We start from the raw sequence: 19371 nt of genomic DNA, 5'->3' as shown, positions 1-19371 counted from the left end.
ATTTGCTCATTTGCTCGTAATTCCCATTAAAATGATGTTGTTGAGGTAACCAAAACAAAATACGTTGTCTTTCTCTCGCTCTCTCTTGCTCTCTTTCTCTCTCTCGCTTCTCTCCCTGTCTTCTCTCTTCCCCTTGCACAATCAACAGACCAAACGCAACTCGGTTTTCAAGTCCATTGGGGCAGAAGGCATAAATTAGATGATGGGTCGCATTCTCAGCTCCAAATTGTATTACATCGGTCGAAAGCTGCGCTTTTAAGTTCATTTGCGGTTTTGAACGAGCGTGCTCGACTGTGAGAGACCGCATATGAAACAAATATATGGAATAAAGCAAACTAGGTGGTACTTAAGTTACATTGTCTACTTGGCAAAGCAACCTCAAAGATTAGCTTGAAATTTATATTTATAAAATATTATTTCAATATCAAAAACTAAACTAACTAAAAGATTGACGCATCAGTCAAAAATAGAAAAAAAAATAGATATAATTTATTTAAATTCAGTCTAACTTTACTTTAGAACTTCTTGAATAAGTTAATTATTAATTAAATAAGTGGTTTAATCAGTTCGGTGAATCAGTTCCATCTTACTTTACTAAGATTTTCAATCAGTTCATTCTTAATTTAATAAGAGCTTTAATCACTTCGTTTTAAGTTCATGAACTTTGACTTGAAAAAAAAGCTTGAATCAGTTCATTCTTAATTTACTAAAAGCTTTAATCAGTACATTTTTCTTTTGTGGCAATAACATGTTAAATAAGTACAAATAACAAAACATATAATATCAACTCAAAAATGTTCTTTCTTTCACATAATAAAATAAGATATATACATGATATACATATAACATATAACTTTGTTTATAATAAGCTTTATTTAGTTCCATTAATCAATATAGATTATACACTTAACTTTCTTTAATTTCATCATCTCTGCATAGAAAGAAAAACAACAAGTTGCTATTTTCGTATAAACACCCAAAGAACGAAATCTGCTCTACAGGGTAAAAGCAATAAATGTTTACAAAGAAAAGAGCAACAAGAAAGAAAAAAAAACGAAAGCAACTCAGTTGCATGCCAAGCATGATCCTAGGCAAATCAAATTGCCAGCCACGAAAAAGGATTACGCCTGTATTGGCCAACAGATAAAAGTGGCAACAGGCAAAGCGGCCCACAAGCGAACAACTTGCGAGCTGCTGCAAAACCGTAAACCGAATACTGAAAACATAAAGCACTGACCACGTTCAGCATCACGCTTGAGTGGCCAATTACAGAGCGATAAATATACTGTGTATATCGAGTTGTCGTTACTAACTGACTTGGCATAAAATGCGATTTTCGGACAAGGGTCAGCAAAGTCTTAAGCAAAATTTAATATTACTTTTAATATACATATATGTATATATATTTATTTATTTCTTTTTTTATTGTTATTTCAAAGTTAGTAAGTTTATAAACTTATTTATTCCGAAATTTAAAAATGTAGGAATTTAGTAATATACAATTTTTGTAGCTTAAAAAGTTTAAAATTGTGAAATTTAGAAATTTGAAAAATTTGAAATTCATGAAATTAAAAATGTACAAATTTAAATATCTAAAAGTTTACAAATTTACAAATTTAGAAACTTCAAAATTAAAAAATTTACCAATACATAAATTTTAAAATTAAAAAACTCAAAACTTTAGACATTTAACAATGTATAAATTCACAATTTTTTAGAATTTGGGATTTTAGTAATTCACAAATTTAGTAGCAGTTGAAATTTAGAAAGTTTAAAATTTAAGAATTCAAAGTTTCGAAATTTAAAAATTTGTAAATCCTAAAGTTTGAAAGCAAAAAATTTTAAAAAATTAAAAATTTACAAATTTAAGTTTAAAACTCTACAAATGTAGAAATATAAATTGTATAAATTAAAAGGTTTACAAATATTAAAGTTTAGAAACTACAAAATTTGGCCATTTAAAAATTTAGCAGTTAAGGAAACAAGTTCATCATGCGGGCAAAACTCGTTCGTGTAGCTGGCTAGTTTATTGTATAATGCGATTTTCCATGTGGCAGCTACAAATTTACAAATTTGCCACAAGCCCCAGAGTGTTGAGACCTTCCCCCTTAATACGGTTTTCCGGTTTTGGCCAACATCATTTGTGACATGTCTCTGGGTTTTTTTTCGGGTCGCTTTGCGGCATCCTTCGTCCTTTTTTCTTCCTAACTGTGTGTGTATGTGTATATGTGTGTGTGTCTGTTTGGGATATATTTTGTGACATAGGCCGATGCGAATTGAAGTGGCAATGAGTCAATGCAGATTTTGTTTGAGACACCTCCCGTTCTCAAAAAAAAAACTAAAGCATAAATTACAATTAAGCCACAAAATCATTTTGTAACCATCAAATGAACAAATTGTTTATGCCAAACAATCCCTGTTCTTGTTTTTTGTTTTGTTTTTTTTACCCAAATTGATGCTGACAGATGTCAGAATTATGTGGGTTCAATGTTTGCTCGAATGTTATCCTAATCAACTTATTGTCAACTAAACGAAACTAAGGTATCCCAAAACTAGAATGAGGAATTCCACAAGAGTATTCTAAATTCGGTCATGTGTTTATATTGTGGTTGATTGTATTTTATTTTGTTCTTCCTTTTTTTTTTTGATAATCGCCTGTCACTTTGTTTGCAGTTGAACAATATTTATGCGGGCTTATAGTTTTGTAATTCGACAGCTGCTGCAAAATATCCATGTCGAATGTTGCATACATAAATTAAGGTATTATAACTTCAGCACTCTCGAAATGTTTGTGCTCTTCACTTTTATTACATTTAATTAATAACAGCAAACGAGAGTTGTCCTTAAAGTGGACTACTTTGTTTTAGTGCATTTGCATTTTATTGGACAGCAAATTGTATCAAAGTTGATTCAAAATTCAATCGAGAAATAGAGAAAATATTTTAGTTTAGATTGCTTCTTGAATTAAATTACATAAATACTTTGCATCAAAAATGTTTCAAAATTAATTCGAGAAACGCAGAGAATATTATAACATATATTGATTAACTTTAGTATTTAACTTCCAGCTATTTCTTAACATAATTTACTTTCATTAATATTTTTTGCAACTCATGTCAAGCTAATGCGATTAGCACGTGCTGAGGAAATCTAGGAAGGCGAAAACAAATTAAAAATCCGGGAACTCGTTTGATTGAAAACATTCCAATCTAACGTTTGTGTGTGAAGCAAAGTTAACGACAAAGTTTCAGTTGAAGCACATAAAGCCATGAACACCTCTTAAGTATGATCTATGGACTTGACTTGAAAGGACACCGACTCGTAATCATTTATGTGTAGTTGGCTTGGCGTTGGAAACGCATTAAACTGTGTAAATTTGCCATAAAATGCAGAGCAGAAAAGAGCTGAAGATGGAACAGAAGCTGAGACTGAAGATGAAGCTGAAGCTGAAACTGATGCAGCTGCTTGCTTTCGATGGCAGCGGATGACAAATTATGTTTCCATAAGCTATAAATGTGCTTTTGCACTCAAGCAAAAAATCTCTTTCGCTTAGGTAAAAGTGCCGTAGATAGCATCGTTGTTGAAGCGATTCTAATTTCCCATCATAATTTTGCAATAAAACTCACACGTTCATTTACAAATCATTTATCAAAAGTGCCAACACGGCTGCCAAACAAAAGTTTGCTGTGAACAAACATCAAGAGACGACAGACACAAAGCAACTTTCGACTATTAGGGAAAAGATATCGCTGAAAGCAAAATAACTTTTGACACACTTTGTTGCAATTCTTGCAACTAAGTCTCTCAACTAAATGCTAGGAAAACACACACCCACACAGACACTTTCCCCTTTCACCTTTGAATTGTTGTTATTGAGGCGACAATTTTAAGGGCAAACAAAACTCAGTTGCGTATTGCGTATTGCGTTTTTGATGAACTCAACGTTGAAGTCGAACTAGAGAACGCTGTTGTTGATAGCTTGCTTTCAGTTTTTCGCCAACTTTTCCAAGCTCCGAGCTGCCAAACGCTGTGAACTTGCAAAGACAACGGAGACAAAACCCAAAAGTTTATATATTTTGCATGCCAAAAAGTTGTACCAAAAAAGTTAGTCGAGCTGAGTTGCTGCCACTTTAAGCGCTCATCTCAACCGCAAAGCCAATCAAATGCAGTCTCAAAGCCAAGCGTATTTCACACGCAACTGAATTAAGTGACAATTGAAGAGCAGATGCATAAATTTAGAAGCTGCTAAAATAAATATAATAGAAAGGAAACTGCAACAAATGCTGCAATTAACATTTAATTGGCAAGAAACTTTAAGTCAGTAAATACTTAAGAGCAACTAAATTAGCTTTGAAAAATCCTTTGCTCAATTTATGGCTATCATATTCTCTTTCTTTTATTTCTTATATATTTTCAACAGCTAATTATTTAATTAGCATTGTTTAGCAGTCAATATAAGAAACTTTTTTATTTGAAATTAACTTTGGCATTTTATCTCTTACTCTTATTTGACAAATCCTTTCATCTTTCTTCAATTTCTAATGTATTCTGAATAGAGTTGAATTATTGAGTGCATATAGTTTTAGCTCATCCAACTTTGTCACAACTTTGTATTGTTGACAGTGTTTTGCTTATGTTAACAGCAGGTTATGAGTGTGTGTTGCCACGATGTGATGGCAAATCTTGTTGCATGCAACGCACTATGGTCCAGCCGACCACTTGGCATTAATACATTTTTTAAAAGTTAATATATCATCAAGGTTTTGATCGCATTCTACAAGGAACAGACTGACCATCAATGTTGCATACCAAAAATTTGCATAGATGGCGCCACTTTCGCGAAATCAGCTGTTAAAGTGAGCTGTTCGTCAACAAAAGCACGTGCAGTAGAAAAGTGCATTTTGACATGTAGTTTTCAATATTCAATAATTTCAAATAAAACATTAATCTGATTAAAATTTGTGATGAATTCAAATAATTGGGGTTTGTACTACGTTAATATATCGGTTTCAATGAGCAAAATATGGCTCTGCTGATATTAGCGATCTTGAATAGGAGCTCTATATAGTAAAGCAAATGAAATTAAACATGCCAAGTGGAATTTAAGAGTTGGCGAGAAGATTTTTGGCTACGTAAGGCGACCGCAGAGAATGTGTTTAGTTTTGCTGAGCATGATAATGCTGAAAATTATAATAATTTTGATTTTACAGATATATATAGCCTTATAATCAATAAATATATTTTAATAAGAGGTAAACGCTTAACAAAAAATGATTTTCTATTGTATCTTAACCTTTTAATAATATGGAGCGTATGTCAAGGAGCAATTTCTTTAAGCCAGAAAAAAAACTCTGTTTTTTATGATCAGAAGTTAAAATAATGAAAATTTAATGAAATAACACCACAAATCTAGGTCAGAGTTAATAAAATTCTTAATTTTTTTAATCATCCGCATATGAAAAAAAAATTTTCTTAAAAAAAAAAATATTTCTCGTAGGCGTGGACACGCCTACTTTTCCAAATTTATTCTAAGGACCTTCCTTAGTTAAAATAAAAAAACCGCATCAAAAAATCTTATCTAGTTCAGGAGTTATTAATAAATGCCACAAAAAGTGGTCTCCTGGACCATAGTGCAACGCTGTGCAGCGTTTGCTTTTTGCACCTTGTTTGAATTGTGTTGGCTGGGATGGCATTTATTTTTAGCCACTGCAACTTTTGCTGCTGTTTTTATTGAAAGCAAACTGTAGCAGCGTAGTAGGGCCATGTAACACCTATGTACACACACACACACACACGCACACACACGCGCACCCACACACGTTCAGCAGCTTTTCAGTGATGCGGATGCAAAGGCGGCGACTTGAGTCAAGGTTACTAAAATTGCATGCAAAATGACTTTGCTGTTGAGATTTTCTTAGCTCGTGCACGATAGAGCAGCAATCGCACACACACACAGATACACGCACGCACATTCACATACACACTCACACACACAGAGACACTTTCAAGTGTTGCCTTGCAAACGCCTTCAGGTGCAGTAGCAAAGCATCTTTTTGGATGTGGCGCAAGCTAAATACATTTTGCTGTTGTTGCTTTTATTGTTGTTGTTGTTGCTATTGCTTGGCAGACATCGCACATTTAACTAAGTATCATTGAGTTGCTCCTTGTCGTTGTTATTGTCTTTGTGCGCACCTTAGATACGAAGCAAGCAAAAAAAAAACATTGCCTACTTTTTGGGGTCAAAGCATTGCGCACATTCAGCAGATAATTCTGATCAATGAACATGATAGTTGATCATTACTATTTGCATTCCTCAGGAAATTTGATCAAATTTTGTATAGAGATTACTGATATTTATCGATCAGCAGTTGTTATTGCTTTATTCCGTGCAATCGCTTACAACATTTAAATTCAATTTATCATATTTTATAATTTGCTGAAGCTAAAAGTGGATATTTTCGCATTTAAATCAAATATGAAACAAATTTTGAAAAAATTATACAAGCTTAAATGCACTCTATTGTATATTTGAACGTTGTACTATATCTATATACCGAATATAGAATTTGGTATAATTTTAGTATTTTTCTGGTATATTAATTTGGTGTATTTTGGGAAAATAGTGCACTCTTTTGCATTCTCTAGTATATTTTAGTATTTTATCGGTATTTTAATTTGGTATATTTTTCAAATGTAGTTTGAAAATGGTTAGCGGGTATATTAGATTGGTATATTTTATAAAAATACTATAGTCTTCACTTTTCCAGTATATTTTAGAATTTTATCAGTATTTAAATTTGGTATATTTTTCCAATGTGGTTTGAAAATGGTTAGCGGGTATATTAGTATGGTATATTAGTTTGGTATATTTTATGAAAATACTATAGTCTTCACTTTTTCCAGTATATTTTAGTATTTTATCGGTATTTTAATTTGGTATATTTTTCGAATGTGATTTGAAAATTGTTAGCGGGTATCTCACAGTCGAGCACATTCGACTGTAGCTTTCTTACTTGTTTTTATGGTGTATGAATATAAACCACTAATTTTTTTATTTATATTATTTATATTCATTAATTCATTAATCAGGAAAGAAATTGAATTTCTATAGCAAAGTGTTTTTATGCTTAGCATAGAAATATGTTCAACTAACCTCTTTTGGTTAAAAATATTGTCATATGTTACAACAAAGTTTCTAATTGTTCTCAAGCAAATGGCTTTTTTCCAACAATGAAAACATTTACAATAAAATAATTCAAAATATTATTATTCAACATATTCTTATTGAGAAAGAATTGCAATTAAAATTAGAATGAATACAAATAATAAAATGAACCAAAGCAAGATGCTAGCGTTAATTTTGCTCAACGTGAAATACATCATCTCATAATGCTTGTGCAGAGTGCGCAGAAAAACAATTGGATTGTAGGTTGAATCGTTGTGACTTAAATATCGCTGTAGCTGAACCCAATCGACTATTGTGAGCAGAGCAGATAAATCGGTTTCGAAACGCATACCGACCAAAGGACAAAACGAAACATATGCGAATTGTGGTTGAATTGCCATTAACTGCATTTCAAACAACGAAAACACTTCAAGCTGTGTAATTTTAATAGTTGTTTAGTGAATCATTTAATTGATCTTTTATATTTACCTGATTGTTGTCCGAGTTTGACAATTGCGAACTTGATTCAGAAGTTGTTTCTACATCAACCATATCAACAGTTGAAGCTGGCATTAAACGTAGTTTCAGAAAGGTGTCGATATATACCTGCAAATGTTCACTCAAGTCATCGCTTAAATGAATGTTGAGATATAATTCAATATCTGTTTTCATATTAGTGTTGACATATGCATCGAAATCGGTTAGCAGCGATGTTGACAAATATGTTTCCCAATCTCTATTGAATGTCAGATTCAAATATGCATTCAGATTGATGTCTAAACTTGCCTCCAAATATTTCAACATACGTTTATCTAAATATTCGCGTATATATTGCTCCACAAACTCCTCTGAGAATGCTTCCACAATTTTCTTCAAATACATTTGAAAATAATTCTCCGCATGCCTCAGCACGTATTGCAACAATTCCGTTCGTAAACATTTTGGCTCCAAATCGTGTTCAAATTCATCTTCCAAATCGGAGCTTGAACTCAAAATCAATTCTTCACTTGAAATGCTTTCCAAAATTGACTGAATCTCCGGCTCCGAAAGCGATTCCACATATTGTTCGATGCTCTCCAGCTCTTGATCGCACTTCAGCATAAATTCATAGTCATCATCAATGTTCATATAGTTGAAAAGATTTAAGAGATATTTTGCCAATTCAATGTCCGATTCGGTGTCAATGCAATAGGCACGAAAATTAGCCAAATATTGTTCTATGGCCAAATTATTGTCATAAATTGCTCGCAAATATGCTTCCAAATATGATAACAAACTAATGTCGGGATTGGAGTCAATAAATATTTCAAGTACACTCACAATATCTACTTCGACGAATGTTTGATTCTCCAACTTTAATTGCGTAAATTTCTGCAAATCGAAATCAGTTTCAAAATTTTCTTCACATTCACATGCGATGAAAGTCAAATTCTGTTCCCAGTCGATTTCTACATCGAAATATTGTATTGGAAATGAATATATAATATCAATATTGATGTGCACTGCTTTCTGCAAGACTACCATCAAATATTCTTTTGCATCGCTCGGTTTTGTTACAACGGACATCCATATCGTGGTCACATATTTGACTTTAAAGTAAGCCTCATCTTCGCGGTATGTTATCAATTGATTCATTTTTTAGGTAAATACAAAATTTGTTTAATAAAAAATATATATATAAATGCCAGACTTTGACAAGAGTTTCAAGGCTTCTATGTCTATTTGAGTACATTTTCATTTAGAGTAATGATTGGAGCATATATGAATATTTTATTTCTAAACATTGAGCGACACTACTCAATATTGTTGAGTTCAGACCTCAATTCAGCATACTTTCACTTTCACATTCACTTTCCCTTCCACTTCCACTTCCACCTCCACAAACTTGAGAGGCCACAGCTTGCGATGTCAATTGCACGTAGCTGCAATTCATACAACAAGCAAACACACACACACACAAGGTAACTCAAGAGCGGACACGATGAAGAAGAAGAAAGCAAATCGCCTGAAAAACATTTATGAAGCATATGGCAGTGTCGTCGTAGCCGATAGGTGGCGCTCTACGCTATTTACACAAATCCGCAAGGTGGCGCTGAAGGCGGGGCTGAAATTTATTTTACTGCTTTGCGTTTGATAGTGATAAAATTTATAACCAGCAATGAGCAGGCGGGCAACAAAACAAAAACAATAAGCGCACACGTGTGCCAAACAATGCCCAATTGGGCAGCTGGCAATACTTTTACCCACACATCCATACATACATACATACATATATGCACACACAATGGCAATGCGTGTGAGTGAGTAGCTTCTACTTTCATCATTCCACTCGTCGTCTCGTTGTATTCATTCGCTTTCGCTCGGCAGATTCGTCATATTTATGCTTTTTTATGGGCCATGTACAATTTTATTGTTTTTCTTTTCAATGCAATGTCTGCTGCTACTCAGTGACAGAAACACACACACACACAAAGCAAGTGAAAATCACAAAAGAAGCGAAGAGATCTGAGAACGCACTTACAACGTTTTACAATACGATAACCAGACAGTGAATTTTTTATTGTACTCGCATGTCCCGTCGTCGTCATCGTCGAAATGCATTCCTCAAAATGCTGACAACAAGGAATTCACACATTTTATTTGCGCAATTCAAAGCAAAACAATTTCTTACATTTTGATTTTAATAAATCATATTTTGATTTTATATTCTACTTACACTTTTTAGTTGTGGCATAAAGTCTAGTTTATTTATTTAGAATTGTGGGCGAAGACGCTTGGCAGAACATCATTTTGCATCACTCTTTATTTGCGCAATTCAAAGCAAAACAATTTCTCACATTTTATGCGTGAATTTGATTTTAATAAATCATATATTGATTTTATATTCTACTTACACTTTTAAGTTGTGTCATAAAGCCTAGTTTATTTATTTGGAATTGTGGGCGAAATCGTTTGGCAGAACGTCATTTTGCATCACTCTTTATTTGTTGTTTGTTATTCAAATTCAAAACACTTTCACACATTTTATGCGTGATTTTGATTGTCATAAAACACACTTCGATTTTAATGTATACCTACACTATAGTTATAGCATAAATCCCAGTTAATTACAATTGGGAATTGTGGGCGAAATCGTTCGACAGAACATCACCTTGCATACAGTGTGTAACTCTTTATGCGTTTTCGTTTTTTTCCCCTTTTTTTCGTTTTGTTCGTCTTACGTGCTAAATACATACATATGCAAAATATACACTCATACTACCTGCCACGCCCACTGCCCATGAGTGTCGTCGTGTCGGTTGTGAACATATGCGCCCTAGATGGCCATATGGCAACCAATTCGCCATTGTTTCCACCACTCTCTCTCTCTCTCTCTCTGTTGTCGCTAGGTATTTTGGCCTTGACGTATAAATTCTTGTGCACATGCCCCTGTCACGCCTACAGCTATCTTTTTCCTCCTCCTTTTTTTTGTTTGTATATACATTTTACATATTTTTTTTTGGGACTCAACGTTTAATGCAGATCCATCAATAATCCAGCTTTGAATTTTACAATGCAACACACACAGCGGCGACAGCTAAAGAAGTTGTTTCAAACAAAATGGAACTCAAAAAAAAACCGTAGCATACTTTGCGGCTGAGTGTAAAAGTATTTTAAGCTTCTTTACTCCATAGCTATAGTTGTTGTCGTCCTTCTTCTCTACTTGCTATTGAGTTTCACTGCTGCTGCTACTGCTGAGATTTGGTTTAAACATTTGTTCGTAAATTCCTGGCAGTGCGGAGAGTGATTGATTGATTGACAGTTGGTTGGTATAACAATGCGGATGGAGTCATCAGCAGCAAGCACACACACAATGCGTATTATTTGAAGTTGTGACAAATTTATGCGCTCTGTTTTTTATTTTTTTCTTTTATTGCTAATTCTAATCCACAAAAGCATAAATTACACAACAGCATAGAAAATGCCATTTATTACGTTTTTTATGGTTGCTAAACTTTAATTGAGTTAGGCTAGCACAATTTTAAATATTATTCTATTAATTTGAATCAATTTTAAATTTTAAATATTATTACAATATTTAGATAACCCATTTCATTTATTAATTTTAATAAATTTGAAATATTATTGTAATATTTAATATAACAAACGTAATTAAGGCAACTTTGAATTTGTTCCGCCTTGTTTAATTTTTCAATTTCATTTCGATTTCAGTTCATTAGAAAGTGAAACTCGATACTCGATAGTCGATGATTTTTCCTATTTCGATGTAGATTGCATTTTGGGGGGCCATGTTAAGCATGTTGTTGTTGTTGCTGTTGTTGTTGTGTCGAATGTCGAGAGTTTCCTTTTCCATGTTTATTTGCTTAGGTTGTGTTTTGTGCGACAAATGATGTGACCGCCGGCAAACTGAACACAACTGACCAGACAAATTCAACGAATTTGCTCAGCAGTCAACAACGAAGAAGAACGTCATGAGCAACAACAAAAATAACGACTACAATAACAATCTATCTATTAGTCGAGGGACGAGAGAGGAGCGAACAAAATTGTGTTTCATCTTTCGTTTGGGGTTGGGTTTGGGGTTCGTTGTTGTTGTTTGCATACACGACACGATTATTTGCGACCGGATATCCATGTGACATGGACACACACACACACACATGCATACACTTGGACATATTTAGCGTAGCACACACATGCAGAAAATTTAGGAAAATTTAAATTAATTGTCCTGCTTTTGGCCATCATTCTAGCCCTGCAACACAGCCATTGTTTACCCAGCAAACAAAAGGTCCTTGCGATTATCTCTCTCTCACACACACAAACAAACACACACACACACACACACACACACACACACACACACACACACACACACACACACACACACACACACACACACACACATACACACATGCTTGTGTTTTGTATCTCTTGCGAAATCTTCGCCTCTGTCTCGCTTTAAGCGCAATTATTTATGCATTTAAAAGACATGGTTTAGGCCAAATTGCAGGCGGGTTGGGGGGGGGGGAGAGAAACACTTCAATTGCCTCGTAAAGCAATGCCAGAGGCAGCTGCTAACAGCAGCAGCCATAAGTTGTGCCTGTCACAAGTTCATAGTTAAATTTTAATTGAAATTAATGCATGCCCCATTAAAATGCGTCATTCCAAACACCGACTTTATGTGTCAGATTTAATTGTGTTGAGTCGGACTTTAGAAATTAGAAATGTAGATTGCAATATTAAAGTGTCTTTTAAGCTTTGATGGCGATAAATAATTGTGGACTTGACTTTAGATGTATCAGTTGCAATATTATAGTATTTATGGTATTTTAGCTGTGTTTAGTATTTAAATTTATTTAGTATATGGCACTCTATAAATATTTCTTCATTCTCTCGCTTAAGCAACTGAAGTCGCCATAATTCAGTTGATCAAGTTGATCAGCACTTTAATGTGAGGCATTAAAGCAACATTAAAGCGAAAATTTATATGGCTAGCTGTAAACACACACACACGCACACATATGCACGCTTGAGGGGCGCCTGATTATTTGTTTATTTGCTCGCAGTCTGCTTCCTCTCTTTGGGTTTTCGAACTTGGCATTAAATAACAGCGTTTTTGCGCTTCAAGAACTTTTTCCAGCTTCGCTTTTTTCGCTTTCTATTCTATTTTTATTATAAATATATTTATACTTATATATATATTTCTTTTTTTGTGTATTTTTTTTTGTTGTTGGCCATAAATTATGCTACACTTTATTATTTTGTAAAACAAGCAACATAAAACTTTTCCTTCAGTTAATGGTCCAGCAGCATTCTCTCTCTCTCCTAGAAACTTTCAACCTGACCCTTTTTTCTACATTTTTTTTAACTTTGCTTTTTTTTTGCTATCGCCTGCCCACAAAATGCCAGCCTTAATGGTTTGCTTGTTATCGGTAAATGTCTGGGTGAATGCTAAAGAATGTAGTGGTATGTGTGTGTGTATTGGTGTGTACGTTTGCCTGTTGTGTTGTCTCGTCGAATATACATATTAATTGAAAATGCTTGCAAATGACTCAAAACAACAAGCGATGACATTCTCATTTCTCTACAGCTTCACAAAGATTATAAATTCTACACATTTTCTCTCTCTATTTTTTTTTTTTTTTTTTTTTTTGCTTTAGTTTCTTGCATTCAACTTTTGCTGTCATTAATCTTTGTTCGCTCTTTACTCAGTTTTCAATTCCGGCAACACAGTCTAGTCAATGTATTGATTTGCTTGTGTTCAAGTTATTTCAATTGTTGACTGTTGAGTCGTGGATAGACAAAGTGAATTGTATATGTTAGTTAAATGACTCGCTGATCGATCGATCTGATAATTGACTTGCTTACTAAGTGATTACTTGCTGCATAATTGAGGTATAAGAACATTGTGAGAGCAACTATTAAATTGGTTAGTTCGAGTCTTAAAGTTAATGAACACTCAGGGGTTAAACATTTTGAATGGACGCAACGACTTAGGTGAAGTTTGACGTTTATTTCCATAAGTGCTTCTATTTGATATATTGCAACGAAATTTACACCAAAATTCTAGCATATTTTAAATGTGTAATAAAAAAATTGGGCATATTGTGCTTCTATACCATATCATTTAGCTATCATAGGAGCGATCAGATAGAAATAAACATTTAGTATGAAAAACTTTTTTCTTTCTCAAAATATGTAAACTAAACTCAAGGATTGTATGTTTGGAACAGTTTTATATATGCTTACCAAATTTAGTATATATTTCTTTAGTCTAACGCTAACTTGGTACACTGTTGTGACTTTATATTCATTCTTAAACAAATGTCCATCATTTGACATTTTATTTATTTATATTTTAAACTTTAATAGTCTTTCATTTATTTTTATTTCTAATTTCCTTATCTTTAGGGTTTGCGAAGCTTTTAATTATTTTTATTTTTTTATGCTCTTTAAGAAACTGTAAGAAGCTGATTTTTATGTCCTTTTTGTTACGTTGTGTATTTATACATATGTATATTTATATTGAGTTTTAAGAAGCTGCTTTTTATGTTTTTTTTTTTTACTTTTTCTATATAAACATAAATTTTTGTTGAGTTTTATAGAGCTGTTTTTAATTTATATTATTTTGTTTTAATGAGCAACTTGAAATAAATGTTTTAAAGCATTCAATTTTTATAAACGAAATATTTAAAGAAGGAACAATGTATAAAAGTAATTAGATTACAGTTCTGAAAGGCTGCAAATTCATATGATTATTTTGTATGAAATATAGGATGAAAAGTATTATAGATGAACACTTGGCTCATAATTCAGTGAGGAGCTTTTAATCAGCTTTGTTTAAACACAAAATGATTGAAATTTGTTTCTGTTTTCAAGAGTGACTTTCTAAGCAGATTATAAATATGCGGACTTAATTAAGGCAATCAAAGTTTTTTTTGTTTTGTCAAGTACTGTTTTGACTCGAGTTTGAACGAAAAGTTGCTGCAAACTTTTGGTCATTTCAAAAGTAGAATGCCTACTAAATAATAATAGAATTTAAATATTAAAGCCTTGCATAACCCGCATTCCACTTAAGGATCATTACGCATATGACTAGTCATTGAGGGTCACAGCTGGGGCAAGAGGAATGCGCCCCAAAAGGGTTTTTGCCAACGTTGTACGTAAGAGCGACACCTGCAAAGTGGCGAGCACTCATATTAAGTATACGTAAGGGTACGAGTACGTGTCTGTGTCTCTCTCTGTGTGTGTGTGTGTGTTAGAATACAATAAGTAAGAGGAAAAGTTAAGCCCATATGTGACCACTTGGCCAACACACAAAAACGAGAAGCCAAAGTCAACTTGTATTTATTGTTGATATTTGTGACTTGCTCTCGAACATTTAACATAGCATACTTTTCTGCTGCTGCCATTTTTATTTGCCGCCATCTCCGCCACTCCTCCCCGCACATCCTGTGCTAAATATATTTGAAAGGAAATTGATTTGCGGCAACAGCAAAAGCAAAGTAAAACTCAAACTCGACAACAATAATAAACGTTGAACGAATGAAAAGTTTTATGCCAATCGACTTCAAGTAGTTTCGCCACGCGCAGCAAGCAGTTTATGCTACCCACTTGACTGCACTTGCAATTTACAGGGTATGGAAGCAGCTTTGCCGCGACATTTCCTGTTTCGGCCTCCTCCCTCCCGCTCGAAAATTGTTTACAAAATTGCACTTTTAGTGACCCAAAATCCTTCTGTGGATGGCAGTTTGCTTTTTGTTGTTCTTGTTGCTGTTGCTTTTTTTGTTGGCCGTGTGCCACATCAATCTATGAAAGCATTCGCATCATGTGCCACATGTGCCACAAGAACTTTTGCAACACCGTCATCAACATCATCGTCCGCTTTTGTGGCATAAGAACAACATAAATTGTTTTGGGGCTAATTGCAAGTGGCTCTCATCTCTCCCTCTCTCTCTCTCTCTCCCCCTCTCCCTCTCCCTCTCTCTCTCTCTCTCTCTCTCTCTGTGACGTTCAAAGCAAACGAAAAGCGAATAAAAAAAAACCCCAATTGGAAACAATGCTGAATACAGCTTCATCTTATTCTCTCTAAGTAGTAAGGGAGCGATGGGGCGGAGGGACGCGGAGGGATCGCCTTTGTGCGCGTAATTGGCAGGAAAAACTTTTGAGCGTCGCAGCAAGGACATTGCGCAATATATTCTTAGAAAATTCGCCAGCGACAGAGAGAGAGAGAAAGATCAGAGACAGGTCACAATTGCATTCACAACATCAACAAGAAAAGTTGCCTTGACTTTTATTTCAAATGTTAAACAACATTTCATATAGAACAAATATTAAAGATGGTCAAGATTTGATTTTAAAGTTTAACAATTATTTTTATACATCAACCGAAATGCTGTTCAACAACTGCAAACAAATTGGAATAGCATTAAATTCCTAGACTTATTTGCATTAAGAGAATATGTAATTAACGGCATTGCATTGCAAGCGAAGAGCAAGAGCAACTAAGCTGCCAATTGTTGAATACATTTCAATGCATAATAAGCGATTAATCGCAATTGGCCAGAAGCCAAAAGAGCTGCAACACAATAGGCAAATATCATATACCAAAGTAAAGAGCTTAAGTCCAGTTGTGTGCCAAGCACAATAGCAAAGGATAATGATGTGGTTATATAAGTAAGGGAGAAAGTAAAATGCTCAAGCAAATATGCATAATGAATACAATAAATAGTAGTTTCTATATAAATTAGTTGAATTTCGAAATTTTGAGAGCCAACAATAATTATGTCACTAAAAAGTTATAATACATTTTATAACTGAGTTCATGATTAACTCAAAGATATGAACTTTTTTATATATGATGTGCAAATTTAAGATAGATAAATGCATACGTATTAATAAAGAAAATCTTAAAGGAATTAATATATATTTTATTTTTTTTTTTTTATTCACTTTTGTTTTCAGCTAAGAATTTAATTTCTTTCTTTCTTGACATCAAATTAATTTGCTTCTTAATTATGTTTTTCAGCTTAAAATCAATGCTAACTCTTGATATCTTTATGTTTGTTGTATTTATATATAGTTAAGTAATAAAATAAAAAATTCTGACTTGACTTTAAGGTAGTAGAGAAGCAATGACTACGCAGATCACTGTCTATAATATTTATTTATTTATTATTTATTATTGTTTTTAGTCTAGAATTTAATTTAAAATCTTGATATACATATTTTTGTATACTCGTATTTATTTTTGTTTGTAGCTTACAATAAAAATCCAGAGCACAAAATGCAAAGCCAGAGCATTTGAGGCCATTAAGCTGCAATTTTGTTGATAGACATATGAAAAGACTGAATGATAGAACTATTGATTGTAGTATAGAATGATATAGATTTAAAGATAGAGTGATACATAGACTGATAAATGCTTTTCATCATTTTATTCTTTTACAGATGGATGGAAAAAATGATTGATAAATATTATTATTATTATCTCTCATTCACCTTCCTAAAAGTTCTTTCGATTTTTGGTATTCAATGTGTCTCAGCACATTAACACTTGATCCTCTCTTGGGGTGTCAAGTGCATCTTTGATAACTGAAAATGATTAACTTTAACATTTTTCTTGAATTATATTTATGGGTTACTTACTACGCAGTGTGCTTGAGATGCATTTTGTGATCTTATATTTAAGTGTATTTAATATTCTATAAAATTAAAAGAGTTATTTTTAGGCCAACTCGGTTCACTGTTTCGTTTTCGAGTTCATGCTTGAACATGGTCAAATAGATTACTATTTCAATAGCTAGTGATAATGGATAGATGAATTAATATTTAGATTGATTGACAGTTAAACAATTAGTTTGATATACAAATCAACTGTTTAGTACACAATGCCCTTAAGCTGATGGGAAACCGAACGATGAAACACTGCATGTTTTTTTTCATATCGATCGAAAGATGTCAGAGTGAGAGCGAATGCAAAAGTAGAAAGAAAGATCGCAATCTGCTTTCTCGCTTTATCAAAGCTCTCACTTAACCTTAGTTTATGTCTATCTCCATATTGGATTATAAATATACAACCGTTAATGTGTTCCTTATGTGTTAACACGTCCATAAATCATAATACGAAATTGAATAATATTATTACCAAATTAATGGAAATGCAACTTGCAAGTTAAGACTCGAATTACAATTGTCTTCAACTGCGAAACTGCGTTTCAACTAACTCTTTCCCTTTCTCTTTCTCTCTTTGTTTCTTTCTTTCTCGCTCTGCTGCTGCTGCTGATGTTGAATGTGTGGCTAATGTGTGGCTTACAATTTGCGGAACTGTCGTCGATTAGTGGTGGTCGTTAACAAACAAATGCGCTCGACCACAAATCTATTGATTATAAATCTGGCCGTCTCGGACATATTGTTCGTCATCTTCTGCGTCCCATTCACGGCCACCGACTATGTGCTGCCCGAGTGGCCATTTGGCAATTTGTGGTGCAAATTTGTGCAGTACATGATTGTGGTTACATGCCACTGCAGGTGAGTAGAGAGTAGATAGTAGAGAGTTGAGAGAGAGAACTATTTACCTTATATATGTATGTGTCATACTGTGTTACTGCTACACTTAAACAAAAAAGTTATAAAATCAAGATTTTGGTGCGTCAAGAACATGAAAATCTTAAAGTTAGAAAACACTTCTTGACTTGAAGAATATTTGATATAAGACCAAATTCTTATTAATAAGAGAAATAAATCTTTTAGTTTTAATACCAAAAATCGTATTATAAGATCAACAAAATTGTACATTATAATTTATTTTCTTTGATTTCGAATAAAGTTATTCAGTTGTATGTTAATCACTCTTCTTAAGAAATACTTATCATCGATTTGCGCAGCATTTGAACCCAGGACTTAGACTACAATGAAGAATGCTTCACGACAGCTCAACTAACTGAGTTATTAATGAAAACACTCAAAGCAAGATAAAATCTTTAGAGGAATTTCAATGTATTGCAGAATTTTCTAATCCAAATCCAGTATTTATATCCGCTACTCATAAAGTAGACGGGTTTTTTTATGTAACAGGCAAAAGGAGTCTTTTATCAACGTCAACAGTTGTTTTTTAGTATTTTGTAACATATTAATGTAGTATATTTATACCCGCTACCCATAGGGTAGAAGGGTATTATAACTTTGTGCCGGCAGGAAATGTATGTAACAGGTAGAACGACGCATCTCCGACCCTATAAAGTATATATATTCTTGATCAGCGTCAACAGCCGAGACGATATAGCCATGTCCATCTGTCCGTCCGTCCGTATGAACACCTAGATATCAGAGACTATAAGAGATAGAACTATAATTTTTTCGACAGCATTTGTTATGTTTGCACGCAAATCAAGATTGTTTCAAATTTTTGCCACGCCCCCTTTCGCCCCTGCAAATAAAAAAAAATCGAATAACAAGCGTAATTTTAAAGCTAGAGTTACGAATTCTGGCATATACAGTAATAACTATAGTAGTTATGATTTCTGAAAATTTGGTTGTGATCAGATACAAATTGTCGAAGTTATTAAAGAAATATTTTTGAAATACAAAATCGCCTACTTACTAGGGGTCTGAGTTGCTTTGGATGACAATCTGGTATATTGTGCCGTCTATGGTATATTTTGAATGCGGTACTATATCGATATACCATTTGGTATATTTTC

At 33.5% G+C, this 19371-nt stretch overlaps 2 protein-coding genes across 2 annotated transcripts in view; one reads left to right on the top strand and one right to left on the bottom strand.

The window, feature by feature from the left end:
• The window catches only part of LOC117577676 (allatostatin-A receptor), a 98802-nt gene that overhangs the window by 54900 nt on the left and 24531 nt on the right, over nucleotides 1-19371 (top strand). Inside the window, exon 4 of the mRNA XM_052008688.1 lies at nucleotides 18010-18199. Coding sequence (XP_051864648.1) covers nucleotides 18010-18199 — 190 coding nt within the window. The remainder of the gene's footprint in view (nucleotides 1-18009; nucleotides 18200-19371) is intronic.
• On the bottom strand, nucleotides 7247-8872 carry LOC127566398 (uncharacterized). Its single transcript, XM_052008687.1, has 2 exons — nucleotides 7655-8872; nucleotides 7247-7599 (listed from the first exon to the last, which is right to left on the bottom strand). The coding sequence occupies exons 1-2, from the start codon at nucleotides 8798-8800 to the stop codon at nucleotides 7282-7284; spliced, it is 1464 nt and encodes a 487-aa protein (XP_051864647.1). The 5' UTR covers nucleotides 8801-8872; the 3' UTR covers nucleotides 7247-7281.

The sequence above is a fragment of the Drosophila albomicans genome, chromosome X, assembly GCF_009650485.2.
Source record: "Drosophila albomicans strain 15112-1751.03 chromosome X, ASM965048v2, whole genome shotgun sequence".
In the NCBI taxonomy this organism is placed as follows: domain Eukaryota; kingdom Metazoa; phylum Arthropoda; class Insecta; order Diptera; family Drosophilidae; genus Drosophila; species Drosophila albomicans.
The sequence above is the reverse complement of the archived record's forward strand: the minus strand, read 5'-3'. Positions and strand labels throughout refer to the sequence as shown.

What these genes read in the sequence shown, in the direction of transcription:
- LOC127566398 (XM_052008687.1), bottom strand. Translation starts at nt 8,800, where the DNA reads ATGAATCAATTGATAACATACCGCGAAGATGAGGCTTACTTTAAAGTC. An exon ending in CAAACTCGGACAACAATCAG is followed by an intron (nt 7,600 to 7,654) that starts GTAAATATAAAA and finishes AAAATTACACAG; the next exon opens with CTTGAAGTGTTTTCGTTGTT.